Below are 19,046 nucleotides of genomic sequence, written 5' to 3' on the forward strand. Positions count from 1 at the left end.
GATAGACTCCAGATCCATTGCAACCCTGATCAGAACAAAGTGCGTACAGAAAACAAATAAAGGATAATCCTCTTTGTTTCTGTGTCAAAAATGTTAAATATTCAGGCTGGCGCTTGTGTCTGATGCGTAACCATGACATGCCAAATATTTCTGTTCAGAATTATTCCCTGTGAATGTTCATGGGTCAGTCAGTGGATTCTGCTTCGTGTCTTTTTTGAACGCATCATCAGATGCAGGTTGGAAGATTTGTGTGGGAACGTAATTAGCAATTTTGGTGATTACAGTCAGAGATCACATAAATCTGTGCTCAGGTGTGACCGTAAATAAGAAACACATGATAAAATTATCAAGGGTATACACACACACACACACACACACACACACACACACACACACACACACACACACACACACACAATTACTGGAGTAATACTAAGCATATTGTCAGGTTCTCCACTGAGCTTGATTACTGTTTGGGCACAATATAAAGGAATTTCCCCGAAGGCGAGTTTGGGTTCTGTTTCTTAAAGCAACCAGCTTACTGTCTGTTTTGTTCCTTTTCCTGGATCTGCATCTGATTTGAGCTGTTTAAGGCAACTAATAAGCATGTCTGGTGACTCATCACATTTCTGTCATTTTCTTCTGACCACCCTCGCCGAAACCAAGCAGACGCTAAGCTGATCTGCTCACTTGAATGCTTTATTTTAAAGCTTAGAAACGAATCGGGTGCTACTGCCGGTGAGTCTCCTTTTCTCTGTCGTGACTCGTTTCACTGAAATCATCGTTCATTGGCTGAAATCTTTCAGGGGGAAAAACGGTAATAAACTGGGGGTTTAAGGTACAACCATGGTTCCTTGGGTGGCCTTTAATAACACATTGTCCTTTATAATGCAATTGAGTTTTTTACAGTGGTGGACGAAGTACACAAACCATGTACCTGAGTTAAAATAGAGATACACAAGGTAAAAAGTACTCCCTTTAACTACCTCTTGAGTAAAAGTACAAAAGTAATTGCCTTCAAATGTACTTAAGTATTATTATTTTTAAGGCTATAATGTCCTATTCTCACAATCTCCTGACTTAAATTTTTCACAACACCTGTGGCCTTAGTTGAAGTAGTTGAAAATAAGGTTTTGGGCTCTTTTTAATAGAGATTAATCAATTTAATAGATTTGACTCATTAATATCATTCTAGTAATAGACTGGTTTGTTGAGAGTAACATTAGTCTTTTCACATAAACTGAGTTGATTAAGCTAAAAGTCTTGTGACAAAAATGATAATAAGATATTGTTTTATTAGTACATGGTTGTGTACTTCGTGAACCACTACTATTAAAAGGTTCTGCTTGCTGTTAAACTGACGCTGATCTGTATTTTGGTGATAAGTAGATACCACTAAGCGGCAGTCAAAACAAGTTCAAAACAGAGCGCGCTCCAACCTGATTGGTGGTTTGCTGCGTGCTTGAAAGGTTACGTTTTTATCCACCCAAATGGAAATGCTACAGTAAAGTACAGAAAAACGAAAAAGCTTCTTAATACATAACAAACTACATTCAGTTTGTTACTGCCTACCACTGTTTTTTCCCCACTTTTATCCTTTATAGGCTTGCCATTTTATACTGATAATCATTTAACAGGGTTAATGGGTCAGTCACACTTTCACTGTTATCAGTTTGAGGATACACTTATAATGTACTTTGGGAAAAACAGCCGTAACTTTTGTTTTAGTCTTGGAGGTTGGACTTTCTGCGTATATTGTTTTTCACTACTATTTTCATTTAATTTTTATATCTAATGGGCTGTGATCATTATCTTTAATGGTCTTGGCTTACATATATAAGCCAAGTAGTTATATAGTAAAAAAAAAATTGGCAATTGCTTATCTTGTTTTACTCATTTTTTTAAAGTGATTCATTTTTATTTTTTTCCATTTTTTTAATGACATGGTAATTGGATAAGATGTGGTTCAGTATATAAATAAAAACACTAGTAATAGGATTTCCTTGCTCTCTCCATGTCTGTGTGTTTAATGATGGTGGGATCTTCGTCAATGGTTACTGTACCTAGAGTCATCGCTCTCTTCCACTCTCCCTCTACTTCTCTCTCTCTCTCTCTCTCTCTCTCTCTCTCTCTCTCTCTCATGTGTTCACGCTGGGGAATCTGGCAAGCTTTTGAACCATCAGTGGATAATCTCCCCCTTCATGTTCGGTGGGGTGTCAAGACCAGCCCTAGTTCTGGCTAATCTCACTGCTCCAGGACTTTTCTCCTAATCACCAATAGCACACCAAGTGTGATGACCAGGGTCACAGTCAGGTCAATGGGCTCCCAAGAGAGTGAAGGTGATGAGAAAAACAAGGGGGTAAAAACTTGCTTTAGGATTGAAAGCTATTGCCAGATTGGGAAAGTGTGTTCGAAAGGTTTGCGCTTTTGTTTTTTTTATTTAAAGTTATAAATAAAGAATCTTTAGCAAGTATTGAATATCAGTTTGTCTGTATTTATTCTGGAAAAGTGGCTTTGTGACAATGTCTACTGTTATACAAATACAGTAGAATTATATGGAAAAATCATGACTTCATGAAATCATGGAAATAATGAGTTAGCTGACATCTGTTTTATTATTATAGGTGCTTACAATTACTTTGAAAAACATTGTATATAATCTTGCGTGGGTTGTACTACTGAAATTGAACAGAAAAAACTCATTTAGGACACTTTTACTTTAGAAAAATCTGGAAACCATGTCCCAACAAAATAGAATGTAGCTACAAAAGCAGGCTCTAAATACTTCAGTACTTTAATTTAGATTTTGGAAGCATAAATATTTAGTCATAAAAAAATTCCATACAGTGTTAGAGACTGCATTATAAAGTATGTGGTGTTCAGGCTTTCAGGTTTCATAGTGCTAATCTTTATAGCCTACATCTGATTTTTCACACAACCATCTCTTTAAATGGCCTTACATCTTTTATTTCACCAGTATACGTTTGTTTCAGGAAAGCGTATAGCCTTAAGATTTAAAGTTATAGTGGTGCTATAGTCCCAAAGTTCACCAAACTCTATATATAACCGAGTTTCTGTATCACATGGCACCACATTGAACGACTTTTAGCCACAACGTATCAGTTGCCCGTCCTTTTAATGTCTGACCTCCATCAAATAAAGGATCTACTAACAGGAATTAGTTTTCATTTTACCTTTTAATTTGGAAACATAACCGCTCTCGAGACGCAGAAACACAGACGGACCTTGAAAGCACTCTGTGGTGCTTGATATGAATTACGAAGACACCTATAATGCATTATCAGGCCATGCAAAGGAGGCAGTTTATGTCTTAAACAAGCATATTCTCAAACAAAATGGCTGTCTCTGCATGTCCTTTTGGACACCTGACCCACAAGCCTTGACCTGGTCTTCGAAGCAGAAGTTAAATAGCTAAATAGACTTTGTTAAGGTATTATTATCATGATAACACACAGTTGGTTCTTCGGGTCAGTTAGGAGAGAGTCTTTATTATGAGCAAAAAAAACATTTCACAGACAACTCATTATATACAGTGTATTGATATAAAACAAAAAGTATATAAGATCTTTATTTCTAATCAAGACAAAGCCTGTCTCAGGCTCGATACGTATGTTAAAAAAAAAACTGCCAGTACACGACCGAAGCACAAGTGTCTAATGTATTATTTTCTTCCACCAGTTATGTGTAAATCTGGTGTCAATACGAAACAAAAATATTCAACAAGAAACACATGAACAGGACATAGGTAAAAAAAAAAACTTAATACAATTCATACAAACTCAGAAATGCAGACATACAAAGGACACATACATTGTATGTGTTAAAGTATTAATGTATTTTTTCTTTTGTAAGGACATAAAAAAGCTAACTAACATCATTCACATGTTCAGCAGTCTGTTTAAATACCTTCTTTCTACAAAGTGAATTTACATCTTTTTTTTTAAAGTACAAAGTGCAAATACTATGGGGGTCCATCGCCGTTTGGTAGGGGCAGGAACGCAACGAGACGAGGGACAATAATCTCAGCCTTGTTTTTTCACCGTGTTCTGCGAAAAGAAAGGAAACGAGATGTTTGACACGATGAAGAATGACAAAGCCGTATATAATTTTACGGTAATTGATTTACGATGAATAGATTTGAGAGTAATGCTCTATGACTTTGTTGGCGAGGTAGGAGCTTAAAATAGAAAACTCAATTCCACCCAAAAGGTGGGGGATTTTATTGGATTTTATTTAAAAAACAAATGGAGTCATTAAAATACCGCTTGTAAAAATTGAAGTAACTGTAACTATATTTCACTTGGCTTGCATTCTTACAAAAAGATGTAACACAGTAACGTGGTTCTTTCATTGATTTTTTTTAACTGGTTTGCACACACATTATAAGCTAGAGCAAGTTAAGAATTCCAGATCTTAGAAAAGAAAGTGAAAGTGCTCTACAGTTAGACTAAAGTGCTTTCTATAACGAATATGTGTTATACTGTAATTGACAATGTTGCCTAAAAGGGCATGCGGTTGTGAGCATGGAGCAGAAAGAGAAACAGCCGTTTACTCACTAGTTTACTGGAGGTTGTGCCATCGCTTGTTTTGGGCCCTGAGGAGAAAGCAATGAGAATGTTTAACAACCATTAGCGCAACAAACTCTCCTGAGAAAATCTGTAATTATGTGCAATTACACAATTACATGCTTATTTGATGCAACCAAAAACATATCGTAATATCATATCTGTCACATTTACCAGGAATAAATCGATACTAGGAAAATTATTAAAGCGCTATCGTTTTGGTGTGGCCACCTACCGTCTTCCTTCATGACCCCAAGGCAGCCTATCAGCTCTTGTAGCGAGAGGGCCTTGTCGTTACTGATATCGCAATACTCCACAAACTTCTTCACACACTTCTTTGGTTTGGACTTCTTGCGCAGCAAACGTCTAAAAGGCTTGATCTCTTTTTTGCCAATGTCACCGCTCAAGTTCTTGTCCAGCTGACTGAAGTACCAGTGCACCACCCGCTCTTCCAGAGTGTGGTTAGGGTCTGGTTCAGGCATTCTGTCCAAAGAGAAAAGAGTGATTACTTTGTGTCCAAAGCCAATATAAAAACAATCTGAATATTACATATCCATGAGCATTTATGGTATTTTATAGTGTAATTCAAACCCCTAATCTGTATAGTAAAGCAATGCTAGTAGAAATGAGGTTTTGATTAATGGCTATGGTTGGCATGATGTTATGGATATTTCTACGAAAAAAGAGCTTTTGTAGAAATCCGAGTCTATGCGAGAATAAGTGGACCTGTTATGTGACTAGAATTGTGAACTTCACCAGTCATTGATTTATTTTCCAAAACTATACCAGAATATATAGTCATTTAAGACAAGTACTTTTTACTGCTTCACTTTAGAAATTGGATAAAAAAATGTATATTCATAATATATTATAAAAAAAAAAATCTCCAGATATAACAGAAAAGGTTTTTTTCATTCCTTATTTCATTCATGAGTTCATTATTGAGGGCTACCTTAATTATCCAAAGAGCATTGAAATAATATTTGATCAGAGATTATATGGGTCTATAAAAATGCCGTACAAAGCCATGATCCAGTAATGAAGTTCAGAGAGAAAACAATGCAATGGAACCTTGCCCAGATGTCCTTGGGATGTGTAACTGCAATTTAAAAAGCTCAGCACTGTTGCACTTTAAGTGTTTCACCTTCAAACCCTTCACTGTCAAAAAATGCAGGTGTTTGCTTACCTGCCGGCAGCAGCTGGATCGGTAACTGCGTGCACCATATCCGTGGACAGCGCATCCAAAACGCTCGTCAGAAATTCCGATTTTTTGCTTCCTGGGCATCCTATAATGCAAAAAGATACATACAAGAGAACACTTTGTCAATGACAATGCAAATAAGTGATGTAATTATGCATCAAAGAAGAATGTGTACAAACTCCTCTGTATCACGGTAGTCGTTCAGATCATAGGTACTTAACGTGGCCCAATAAACCGTGTGTGTGAGAGGTGGTGTAAAAATAACAGACGTCGTACAGCTTTAACAGCAACGAAACACAACCAAAGTGGAATGGTTTAGAGGCTGCCATAAAGACCAGACCACCCCATCAAACGAGAGGAAGAGAAGACCTGTCAATCATGCGCAGTATTTTATAGGTACATGTAACAACAGCGTAGCAAGTATGGGAAAATCATGCATTTAGCTGATTGACATAAGTAAACTCATAGGTAGCCATGTTCTTAGAAGAAAGAGGGTTTTACTGCTGATAGGAAATTAATGCAGCAAACTTTTCCTTGGTACTGGTGGGAAACCATGATATATACTATATGTACCTGTATATATATATTTTTTTTCCTGAAATTGTAAATAGGTGCAGCTGTAAGGTACATAATTGGACCTAAAGTACTACAAGTTCCATACAGAGCCTGGAGATCTGTTTAACTATACACAACAACAACAACAACAAAAAACTTTATAGTTTGAATTAATTGATTTGGGTTAAGGTGGAACCAGAGCTTAAACTGGGATCCATGGGCATGATGTGGGAATATACCCTAGATGGAATGCTTATATTTTGCAAAGCCCCTCTCGCGCTCTCTCTCTCTCTCTCTCTCTCTCTCTCTCTCTCTCTCTCTCTCACACACACACACACACACACACACACACACACACACACACACACCTAGGGGCAAGTTAGAGAAGCCAATCCACCTACTGGTTTGTAATTTTTTTAGAGGTGGGAGGATCCCAGAAATCTTTGGCTCTTAAGATCAAACTGGAGACCCTGGAGCTGTGTAACTGCAATGTTACACCAGCTGGAAATCTTTTTATTTATTTTGTTCTCCGTGGTACCCACAAAAGTCTGGCCAATCATAGTTCGTAAAACTATAAAATGGCTCTTCTTTGGAATCACTTTAAAGAGCCTTCAAAGTGTTATTGGGATTTTCGAACAATAATACACATAATTTCTCAGACAAGCTTTGAATCGAGAATGCTCATGAAATGAGAATTTATTATCACAGGCCAATGACTAAAAAAGACTATTTAAAAAAATAAGACTAGTTGAAGAAGATTTGACACATGGCTATCAACCAAATCTAACATTATTTCTAGAAACAGCATTAAAATACAACCACAGGCTAAATAAACACAAAGTGCAATGATCCTAATTATCCTAATATGGTGAAAGGCTGCATCATTTCAGTAAGCCAAAGGTGCTTTTGCAGAGGGCGTATAGAGAGGTGGATTCCTCCTCAGGCTTTTCCTTTTTTCTCACAACCACCCTCTTTCTTCCTTTTCTACATCCGTCTACACATCCATCACTCTCTCCTCTTTCAGTACAAATTTCGCAGACGGTGCGTGGAGGGGAGGTGTGAAGGCCCGAGCGTTTATGACTAGTCCCCACGGCTACAGATTCTCTTACGCCAGAGATAATTGCATGGTACAGGCCTCTCCAACAGGTGTGTCAATCCGAGTCTGCTGTAAACACACAACCCTGATACCCTTCCACACATACAGGGAATGGCTGAACACGGCTTAACAAAAGAGGGGAGTACAGGCCTTGCATGTTTCTTTGCTTTTTGAGAGATGCTGCAAGACTTTATAGGGCTCAAGCTTTTAGTTGGCTTTCATGGGCCAAGATCCAATAAAAGATCTTGCCCACCTGTTCAAGTGGGAGTCAGAGCTGCATTTTTCTTTCTTTCCTTTGAAACACATCTAGTCACTCCCCCACCAAGAAATCCATCCCTCATATTACTAGGGATTTACAGTGCTGGCAACCAGGACTTGGCTCATAAATTTTCAATATAAAGTTTGTGTGTGTTTTTTTTTTTTCTAAAAACAGTACATCAAAGCTCCAATCTGTCACGAAATGTTCATTAATTCTCCCGTTGAACTGCAGTCTCTGAAATAACTACATTTATGATGTTTCTATACATGATATTGGTGGAACGACAGATTTTGTTGTAATGTGTAGTTAGCTCATTTGCAAATTCTCTCCATCATAGGTCTCAAAAGCACTTCTATGAATCAACTTTGCTAAAATCGAATTTGGAAAGGAGCGTATTTGTTAGAGTGTAGTTTTTACTGGAGTATCTCTGGGATTTCAGGCCCATCCAAATCCATTATGTCTTTAATTTTTGCATGCGTCGAGAAAGATCAGTGTCAAAATAACCCCAGTTAATAAATCCCCATCCCAATTGACATGCTGGTAGGAGTTCTTTTATGCACTGTGGGAAGTGCAGAATCAGAAGGAATCCAAATATTGGCCAAAACAGAACAAAAAAATATAGAAGTTCAAAAAGACATGTCCGAGAGAAGCCTTCACACATTTCATGAACATGCAATCTTATAATGATTATAATTTTGCAATATTGTAATTAAAATAAAGTGTATATAATGAGCATGGGAATTTTTTTTTTTATTCCATCTGTATTACTACATACGTCCTCTGGCAGCTTTATTTAACAGACAGACGTCTGGCAGACTCGGAATCGACAAAATGTAACCAAAGAGCAAATGGATAAAAATAAATAAATATTTAATGCATAAAGTGCATCCAAGAAATCTTTTGAAATATACACTGGGACTTATATATAATTAATTATATATATATATATATATATATATATATATATATATATATATATATATATATATATATATATATATATATATTAGGGCTGTCAAGCGATCGCAATTATTTGGCATTTTTAAAAGTTTTATGTCTTTCGATTTTTAAACATTTTTACCCACATCTTTGTAACACAAAGTTGGGACTGAATTAAATTTCTAATTTTTATTTTTTGCAGTATTATTGCTTTATTCCTGGTTCACAGATACTCAGTTGTATACATTTGGAATAATGGTGAGATAGCCAGGAGAATTTGGACCAGAATATAAAAAAATTGCATTTTGGCCATTTTGTAAAATATTATAAATGTATCCTGAAGGACCAGCGATATTAAGCATTAGTAAATCTAGTAACATGACAAGCATTTATGAATCATTAATTTGTCTTTAATTTCATGAATGTGTAAAATGTGTTGAGACGAGTGTCTCTTAGATATTAAATGTTGAATGTGCAGGTACTTGCATTTACGGCATTTGGCAGACGCTCTTATCCAGAACGACTTACATTTATGTAATTTTCAATATATATCATACAACTGAGCAGCTGACGGTTAAGTGGTGGTGCTGGGATTTGAACTCATGACCTTCTGATCAGAAATACAACATCTCAGTCACTGAGCTACTGAGCTACACAGGTACTTAAGTCAGCATTTGTCAATCCTGGTCCTGAAATACTCATGCCCTTCGGTTTTTGGCTTAAAAAAAATCTTAAAATACATACTTAGATTAGGAAATAATAAATTAGACTTTATTGTGCATGATTGATATTTAATATATTTATAATGTGGCCATTTATCGTAGTATAATAGAGGCATTTGTGAGTTTTCCTCCCTTTAAGGCTATTTCAAACAAGGATTTAGATCTGATGCTTGACCTGTGTAGCATAGATGATGTGTACACACAGTATATACATGTCAAGTGTGTGTGTGTTGTTTCATTAACATGACTGGAGCGAGGCCGTGCCAGCAGTCAGAACGAACTCCAAGCCTTCTTCCCCAGGTCTGCTCTTTCTCTCTCCTGGGACGGCAGCGGGAAAATACACCTCCTCACCGCAGCTGTGCTTTCAACACGGCTGCCCCCGTTTTCCCTCTTCACCCCGTAAAGCTCTCATCACCATTCCTTCAGCAATACACACATACTGCTCGGCTGTGAGAAGCACATTTATAACCATCACTGTGAAACAGCCCTCTAGCCAAATGAGGCAGGATGCTGTCTGATTGAGGTGGGGAGAGGGGGCAAAAGAATATTTAGTGTCTGTCTAGATGTATGTATGCGTTTGTGTTTGTGTGAGTCATAATGTCTTTTTGCATGATGAACGCTCGGCATACATACTGGCTTTCACTTTCTCTAACCACTGGCCCTAGGACATAAGAAATAGGAAATTGGCTATGGACTAAGATTCTTACCACAAAACAATGTGCCAAAATGAGGAAAATCTTCTGTATATAATTAATGAACTACATTTTACTTTTTTAAGCCTAAACGGAAATTAGCTATCAAATGAATTATGGAAAAAAAAAGCAACCAAATACTTGAACTTGCAAGGAATTCTGGTAGACATACAGAGACCTTTATGCCCCGTAATCAACCAACGATGACCATTAGATCTGGTCTCGCACAGCACCTTCGGACAAGCTGCTGGCGAGGGGAACGGCTGAGTAAACTTACACACACACCCTGCAAACAGAGCGAGCTCTGTTCATTAACACTCCGCGTTAATACCGTGTTTGAAAAAGCGTGCAGTATTACACTAGAAGGGAAACCAGAGGCTAAGAAAACACATTTCCAATCAGAAGTTTGTCTCGGGTGCTGTAGATGGCGTAAAGGAATTTTCAATTCCAAATTATTAATTTGTGACATGTTTATGACAAAGAGCATTTAATTGACTCCTTCGAAAAGTGATGATATGCACAGTTACGCTGTTTTGCAGTTTTTTGCAATTGAAATGTCAAAGCATTCACACCACTGATAAAGCGCACATGCATGTTGTTATGATTACACACACACACACACACACACACACACACACACACACACACACACACACACATACGCACAAAAGCCTGACCCTCAGCCCACTTAACTCTGGTAAAGTTAATCCCATTAGTGTCTGGGAAACGTTGCGTGCCAGCTGAAGTTGTGGGCAATTGAGGGAATTTGTGTGATGGCGTGAACATTTCACTTTGCATTTGTTCGAAAGGGGGAGGGGAAAATCCCTTCTGTGATGTTCTTAATCAAAGTCAGACTCGGATAAATTAGCTGTCTGTTTTAGGTTATTTTCACGTTGTCATTCGCTCTCTTCCTCTCTACTATCCACTCATCTTGTGCATTCTTTCCATCCTTTTCATCCCTAATACATATCCGTCCAGCCATCTCTGTCCTCCCTCGAACATTATCTAATCTCTAATCTTCTCTCTCTCTCTCTCTCTCTCTCTCTCTCTCTCTCTCTCTCTCAGAGATTCTCAGGGATTTTTTTTTACCTTTACCTGCCCACTGGACGGTCGCTAGAAAACACACATCCATGGGCAAAAAACACAAGCACACAGACACACCTGGATGGCTGTGGGTAATGAGGTGATAACCATCCTGGTACTTTTTCTTTTCAACCGGGCTGATATTAATTCAACAATTTGTCCAAACTAACCACACTGGAATACTGCAATAAAGGCCTAATACATTCTCTTTCTCTCACACACACACTTCCTTTTGGGAACCCTCATACCCACATACACATGAGCCTGTGTTTAGACAGTACGGTAGAGCATAAGTGCAAAACATATTAACAAATCAAACTGCAACACAAAAAACGAGACAACCTGAAACAAAACCAAAAACACAATGAAAAAAAGTAAAAAGGAAGGAGGACTGCAACACCAAAAACCCATGTTTCCAAATTTGCTTTTGTATTTCGTGATTTTGTTAGCAATGTTTCTAGACTTGCCAGTGTTTCTTTGATTTGTTTTGTTTTGCTGTTGCATTTTCTAATTTGTGATGGTCTGAAGTGCACTTATATGTAATCACAAATCCGAAATGTATTGGAAGAGAGAACTAAAAGAGGAGCTTAAAACAAATGGTTTGTATTATTTACAAATTAGCACCACCAACGCTAGGCCAAGTGTGTTGACTGGAGATTTCAAAACAGACATGCACTTACCCTGAAGTTGTCTGCCCCTGTAAAGATCTTTGGGTTTGTTGGGATGTGCTCTCGCATTGCCGTCACACTTTGGCTGTTCGTATCTGCGGCAAGAGAACCACACAAAGCTCAATTGTTTTCATTGTATAAATAAATGATGGAACAATAATCGAAAGCCAAACATTCTGGGAATAAAATACTGGGGTCCAGCTCTTCTTTCACATGGTAAACTAACAAAATACCCACCGCAAACCTCGGGCGAAAATCTATGGAGTTTTGAAATTTTGAAATGCCACCTACTGATCTGAAATCCACTCCATTTGTGATTTGGGCCTGAAGTAAAGTGTATAATTCACTAGTTAGGGTCTATTGGCGCCCTGGTTTATGAGCACATAATTTCAGACTATGAGCAAGCGCCGCAAGATAACGTGGAAAATACCCAGGAACACTCAATGAAATCAGTTGGAGTGTGTGATTGCATGTTGATGAATGCAGAAGCATAAAAACCATAAAAAAAAAATTAAACACGATCAAAAAATGTGATACTGAAACTGCAGAGGAAGACTGAAACGAAGGAAGTAAAAAAAGTGAGAGAATGCACAGAGATGTATTCAAAGGTCAACTTGGAAAATTAACAAGTTCCAGTCAGTGCAAGTGGCCAAGTGAGACCAAGAGCAGGCGAGCAGGAGAGAATAAGAACGCAATGGAGACAGACAGACAGAAGGAAAAGGCGCGGACCCCTGTAGGTGCACTAATGTGTATTCTGGCATTCTGCCCTGAGCTTTGTTAACACGATACTGTGGTGAGCACTCCGCTGCAATTCGCAACAATACGCTGCTGAAAACAGATCCTGCAAGACTTATAGAGCAATCCTGATGCTAAATCAGTAGCACTGACCCCTAACTGTAGTAGCCAGTAAGTAGTATTACCATGCTGTACATTTCACACAGATTAGTAACAGTGTAGTTGAGTCTTATCACAGCAAAAAATTTGCTTTTATGATTTTGTATGACTGACATAAAATTGAACGGAGACTAAATCAGATTTGACAAAGTATTTAACCCTTTGGGACCCTGTAACCCATATTTGGACCACACTGTAAGCTGAATAATAGGCCCTGCCTCGAGAGTATATTAGATGTACCATAGGGTCGACTGGAACGTACCATTTTAAAAAGGCTAGAACAAGGTTTCCTCTTTCAACACTCAAGAAATGCTTCTTTAGGGTGCCAAATTAAAAACTATTTGAAACTGTCAGTTATAATTAATAAATATTTAAGTACCGTAAACATAACAACAGTTTTGAAAAAAATAAATACATATATAAGTAATGGGGGGAAAAGTATAGCTTTCCGTTGCAACACTACAGAATTTAACTCATCTAATAATTTTTAAGTTGAGATCTTTCTTGGACCTAATATCAGTTCTGGGTACATTAAGCTCATAGATCATTTCTATTTTAAACATTTTCTGTAAGTCTGAACAACATCATCTAAGCACATGCATGTGTATTAAAGTGGAACTGGGCCAAACAGTGACCCTGGTGGTAGCCCTTCAAATCACTGGGGACATGTCGGATCTGGAAGCTCTCAGTGATGCCTTTTGAAGAGGATATAAATCATTTGTCTTCTGTCTGTTGTCTAAACGTCCAGAAGTATCTGAAAGATGTTGCATTGTATCGCAAGCAGCTTAAAGGTTATATAAGGGGATAAATCCTTATTGGAAGACAAGAATATTTTTTTTGTGTGTAATATAGTTGTCATCTTCGAAGAAACTTTCTTCAAAGCCTCCACAAAATTGCTTCTATTCTCATTAGAGATACAACACAACTCAAAGAATAAACTCCAAAGAGATAAATGAGAGCATTTTATTAATTCTTACTTCTGGAAGGACCTGACAGAAGAACTGCATTCTCTTATAAACAATACTTAATGAAATGGGAGCTTTATTTTCCATATCAAAAGTATTCATTCAGAAATCTTGCAATATTTAACTAAGCATTAAATTCACTTACACAATTGCATCTATAAAAAGGATAAACAATAGATAATTAAATAAACCTCTCTGTTTGGCACTTACATACAGTTTAGAGAGCATTAAATCAATCACAGAGTTCCATTTTTTTTCTTGGAAGTGAATAATTTTATAATTTTCCTGGAGGCTCCAATAACCCCAGGGACATTTTCAAAGACATGAAAAGATTAATGCCCAAGAACTGCTGCCATAACCGTAACAACTCCGATGCTCAAGCTGAGCATCCTTTTTGCACAATTAGTATTGTTTGACTTTACGTACCCAATTCTAGAAGATTTATCATTTCTAATTCCACTATTGAGTGTCATGCATGGGTTTCCTTGAGTCAGGTTCCTCTTAAGATTTTTTCTTCATGTCACGTCTACAAATACAATCAAAGTCAATTAGATGGAACTCTTTTACTCACCTGGTGGAGGTGCCAGGTATGGGCCGTCCTGTGTCTATTAAAACGCACCAGCAGTAGCCAGTAGAAGGGTGACACTGGACTGGCTTATAAAGACCACCCTGGGCACAGTCTGGTATGAAGACAGCCTCGTTCTTGTGTTGCCTCTCCTCCTCTTGTGCAGTCAGCTGCTCTTGGTCGCAAGAAGACGCTACAGGAAAACAGACAGAGATTTCATTTATTTTCACACACAGACCTTAAAAACTTGACAACTTACTGAAGAAGTAAGAATGCAAATAGTTCAAAATGTAGTTTCTATGGAAGATTAATGACGTTAAGCAGTGAGTGTAAACAGAAAGAGAGATTGTTATCTAGCCCAGCTAAAAAAAAATGTAATTGGCAGACACGCATGATGATGGTAAATATGGTAAACAGCATTCAGGAGTTAAACGTATGTAAGCCACTATACATATTGAATTGAAAGGCTAAAAGTGAAAAGTAGAGGGATGATTGTGGAAAGAGGAGCAATAAGGGCACTGTGGCTGGAAAAATTGCATAAGCAAAATTATTATTTTATATTTAATTCACATACACAGATGCGCCCTATTTCACTTCAGTCTTGAAAAGACATTAAAACTCAAACATTTCAACTTCAAACACAATTCAAAGCGATGCACACACAGACACACACACAAAACCCTGAACTGCATGATGCACATTACCTCAGCCCTGAATGAATAAAAGGTCCATATGGGGAATGCATTCTGACTTGAAAAGATTAGATTTTTGCTACAAGTGCTACATCAGGATTCAATCTTCTCTTTAGAAGCCCAATGCCATACCAAACTGTTCTCCAGTCATGTTTTAAACCCATCCAGAAAAAAATAAAATTAATGTAAAATATAAATACAAATGAGAGGAAGACTTCAGATTTCTTTAACGTTTTTACTACAAAATGAACATGGACACTATGAACAATAGAGACATGCATCTTTCATTTAACTCTCTTCCTTTCCCCAGCCCTTTTGTACCTTATTATCTTTTCTTTCTTTCACAACATCCACACGCATATTTTATTTTCTCTCTTTGTGCTCTGAACAGCTGGTATAGAAATAATCAGCGCTTTACCCACAAGAACAAGTAACTAATGAAAACCATCCCCACACCGGCTTTTTATTGATCATAAATCATGAAGATGTCACAATCAAACTATTTGCACACACTCACATTGCAGCAATGTTCAAACTGCTTTCACACGGGTTTTATTGAACATAAATCATCCGGATATCATAATCAAACTGTTCACACACACACTTGTTTTTGTGCACAAGCTGTCTCGGTGCAAGCATTTGCTTATTTCCCAAAAGGGATTCAATACAGTTTTTTCTGCTGCATCCTGCATCTGCACATAATTAGGGATTTGTCTTGGATTCTGTAATCTACAAGTGTTAATAAAGAGGTGGGGACTGGCAGGCTGAGGACTTGTTGCTGAACAAAACTATGTGTTTATTTAAAACTTGTTAGTGTGTAAATAATGCAATTCTACTGCTTAATTAACTGTTTAAAAAGTGACAGTCACAATTGCTATTGGGTTAAAAAAAATAGCTAAAATGCTAAAATTTCCTAATTGGTTGATTCAGTAACAAATGCTAATGCAATAATGAACATATACAATGAACATCAAAAGGATAAAAATTGTGTTGTTTTCCAAATACTTATGGATAATACCTGACTGTATGTGTTTTATTGATCAGACAGTTATTTTTTTCACATAAGAAATTTAATGAACTCTTAAAGCACCAGAAGTTCAGCTGCTTCCTCCTCTTTGATTCCAGCTGTTGGACAGAGCTAGAAACGTTCCTGTATGCTGATTGGTTACAAACGATGGGTCAGAATGACAAAAAACGCTTTGTTCTTATTTGTGGCACAAATACCAGGTGCAGGTTCACAGCGGATTTTAGTGCCCGATTGTCCTCATCCAGTCTTTTCATGAGCAAAATTCCTTGCAGCCAAGTTTGCCTCAGCCAAAATTTGCAGCTAGTATACATCCAGCTCAATCCAACTCAGGAAACTTAATTCAAAAAAGTACTGAAATACATTGCATGCATTAGAAACCAGAAAATAGCAACTTAAAAAAACACATCCAGAACACATAAAAACAGCGCACCACATAAATACATAATAAAACAGCGCTTCCTGTAAAATTTAAAACGCATGCGGCTTGAACTCATAACAACACACATTAGCACTTCTGAGCTAGCGTATAGAAGGCTCAGGGCTTTGGATCTGCTATTTGGATCCTTAATCTGCAAGGAAGTCTTAATAATGGATTATTTCATTTGATCTAAAAACAGCCATTAGAATTAGGATCTGAAGGAAAGAGGAATGAAACATGAAAAATAAACTTACTTTGTGTTCTTGTCCTGTTCTGTCTGCTGCGTACCTGCTCAGTCCATAGAGTCGGGTACTGTGAGATCAAGTCTAGGGGAAAATGGCAAAAACTCAATCATTTTAGTCAATCAAGCAATTTAACTTTTGCCATAAAACTGTTTGAGACTAGAGTTAGACAAAAACATCACACTGGCTGCAATTTTTTGACAATAAGATGCTAGCTTTCAATAATTAACAATTGCCATGGTTTCACTGGCCTCGTATGCTACCCACATTAACAACACATACAAAAGCACCAAATCCTCCTACTTCCTAATAATCATTTTGGAATGATATTGACAGAATCAGAGAAGGTATATGTTACAAATTTCCCAAAATACCTGATAAAAAGGTGTAAGCCTTGCTCAATATTGTCTATGATTAGTTGCTGTATTACTGTGCTGAAAATTGGCAGCTCTAATTGACCAGGAATTATTATGTTTCTGCCAATTTGCTCTCCAGAAATCTACATTCTATTAAATAAATATTAAATGGTCCAAATAAGACGTTCATCACGAACCTTCCTCGTCGGTTGTTGGCTGCGTCTCCTCGACGAGAACGACCGACTCATCTGCGTTTAGAATGGAAAAGATTTGCAAGGAAACTACAATTACGAGAGTAAGCTAGACATTCAAGGCATGTTATAGATGAAAAACTATTTGCACATGGCCCGGCCAGAGGAGGAGAGGATTGAATGAAGGAAAGACAAGAGCTTAATTATAAGAAAGAAAATAGAAAGGGTAGCAAATAGTGGTTATAATCATGCTTTGTCTGAAAAACATATGGGGACATTAGAAACTTTAAATAATACCACACATAGTCCAAACAAAGAGTAACAGAATGCCGATGCATAATTCAGACTGAAATTCCGTTGTGTGTTTTTTTTTTGGTACGTTCCAATATGGAAGTTTTGTCTGAGTGAAAGTATTCGAACAGTAACTTTGTTGACACCTGCTGAGATGAGGTCATGTGCTAAGATCCAAAAGTCTGTTTTTTATTTAATCTGATATTAAAAACTAATGCAGCTTTAAATTGTATCTTTTCAAACAAATATCCCTCGTTCAATAAATCCAAAAAATATATATCGCGTTCAGACTGGTCCACTTAAACAGATTTAAAAAGCTATGTGTGATTGCTGATTTCTCTATATATTTAGCATTCATGAAAGGAGTCTGCAGTGCCAGGGCTTTGTAGCAATCAACCTCCAAGTGGTTACAGTAACTCGGCTTTGTGTCAGGCCACACCACACCATCTGGCTGTTGATTATATTCCTAAAACAGCATGCACAGTTGTGTTTTATTCCTTACATACTGTATCAACTAAGTCAAGAAACAGCTAGTCACATCAGCCAGGCCAAGGAAGATGGCTGAAGAAATCTTTGGTCATGGAGAACGTACTACACACTCCCTCTCACTCTTTCCTTGTCTTCTTGGATAATGCTGTTTACCAAGTCTCTGTTATAAGGAAATTGGGGAAATTGCAAAATGACCCACGGACCATTGTTTTGTTATTATTGTTGGTCTGAAAGTGTCCTCCTCACACTCGCTCTACTTTCGTTCGTTCTGGTTCACATAAAACAGCACAATGCACAATGTAGGTGCATGAGCTTGTATATCTGCAGAGGTCATATGGAGTTGATCTGAAACATAATTACTCTGCTATACTCAATGTTCCTGATCATTTTTGTAGATGCCTGTACCTTAATTAAACTTGTTTAGATTTCCATCCACAGTTTGGGTTGCGTTCAAAGGCTGTGTCTTAGACGGGTAATAATGTTACACCAGTATTTATACATGGAAATTTATGCACGTTCAGAGTCGGGTTGTCAGTTGTAAAGTCAGTTTCCAGGGTTTCCTATGAAGATCATTTAAATCAACTGTGTGAAATTCACACCTCTAAGGTTGAAGTGTTAAATAAAGTGATACCTGGCTGCGCCTTAGTCCAGTAAATACTGCAAATGAAAAGGGTTGAGCAGAAATAAGACCCACCTGCTTTACCCAAAACACCACCATGTGTGTGTGTGTGTGTGTGTGTGTGTGTGTGTGTGTGTGTGTGTAACTCTCACAAAACTGCCTGTTTAGTGCATAAGTACAACGTCTAAATTTCAATATTTAATTCTGTGTGGAAAAACTCAACTCTAAAATACAGCCCTGGGGTTTTCTGTGTGTGTATTTTAAAATACGAGCTTTCATAACAAATAAATGTCTTTCCTGGGCATAATAAGTGTCATCTCATGTAGGAAAGTAAAACCAAAATAAATGAATAATCCCACTGTGAGGGAAAGGAACCAAACCAGAGAAGGAAAAGAGTGAAATGGGCAAAGATGGCATCTCTGCCTCTGAAAAAGGACTGAAAGGAAAGTTGGTTTATTTAATAAAGAACATTTGAAGATTCTTAATCTGGAGAGGA

At 37.4% G+C, this 19,046-nt stretch overlaps 1 protein-coding gene across 2 annotated transcripts in view; it reads right to left on the reverse strand.

Annotated features, from left to right (window-relative positions):
- Positions 1-3,489: 3,489 nt before the first annotated feature.
- Positions 3,490-19,046, reverse strand: part of smoc2 (SPARC related modular calcium binding 2) — a 33,773-nt gene continuing 18,216 nt past the window's right edge. The window contains exons 6-13 of one of the 2 annotated variants that reach the window (XM_046876967.1): positions 17,158-17,241; positions 16,617-16,688; positions 14,232-14,418; positions 11,814-11,896; positions 5,773-5,872; positions 4,822-5,069; positions 4,578-4,615; positions 3,490-4,067 (exon numbers count right to left, since the gene is read on the reverse strand). In XM_046876967.1, the coding sequence (XP_046732923.1) occupies positions 4,044-4,067; positions 4,578-4,615; positions 4,822-5,069; positions 5,773-5,872; positions 11,814-11,896; positions 14,232-14,418; positions 16,617-16,688; positions 17,158-17,241 (836 nt within the window). In that variant the 3' untranslated portion in view covers positions 3,490-4,043. The remainder of the gene's footprint in view (positions 4,068-4,577; positions 4,616-4,821; positions 5,070-5,772; positions 5,873-11,813; positions 11,897-14,231; positions 14,419-16,616; positions 16,689-17,157; positions 17,242-19,046) is intronic. The other variant, XM_046876973.1, reaches the window with a different exon arrangement.

This window comes from Silurus meridionalis, chromosome 2 (genome assembly GCF_014805685.1).
Source record: "Silurus meridionalis isolate SWU-2019-XX chromosome 2, ASM1480568v1, whole genome shotgun sequence".
NCBI lineage: Eukaryota > Metazoa > Chordata > Actinopteri > Siluriformes > Siluridae > Silurus > Silurus meridionalis.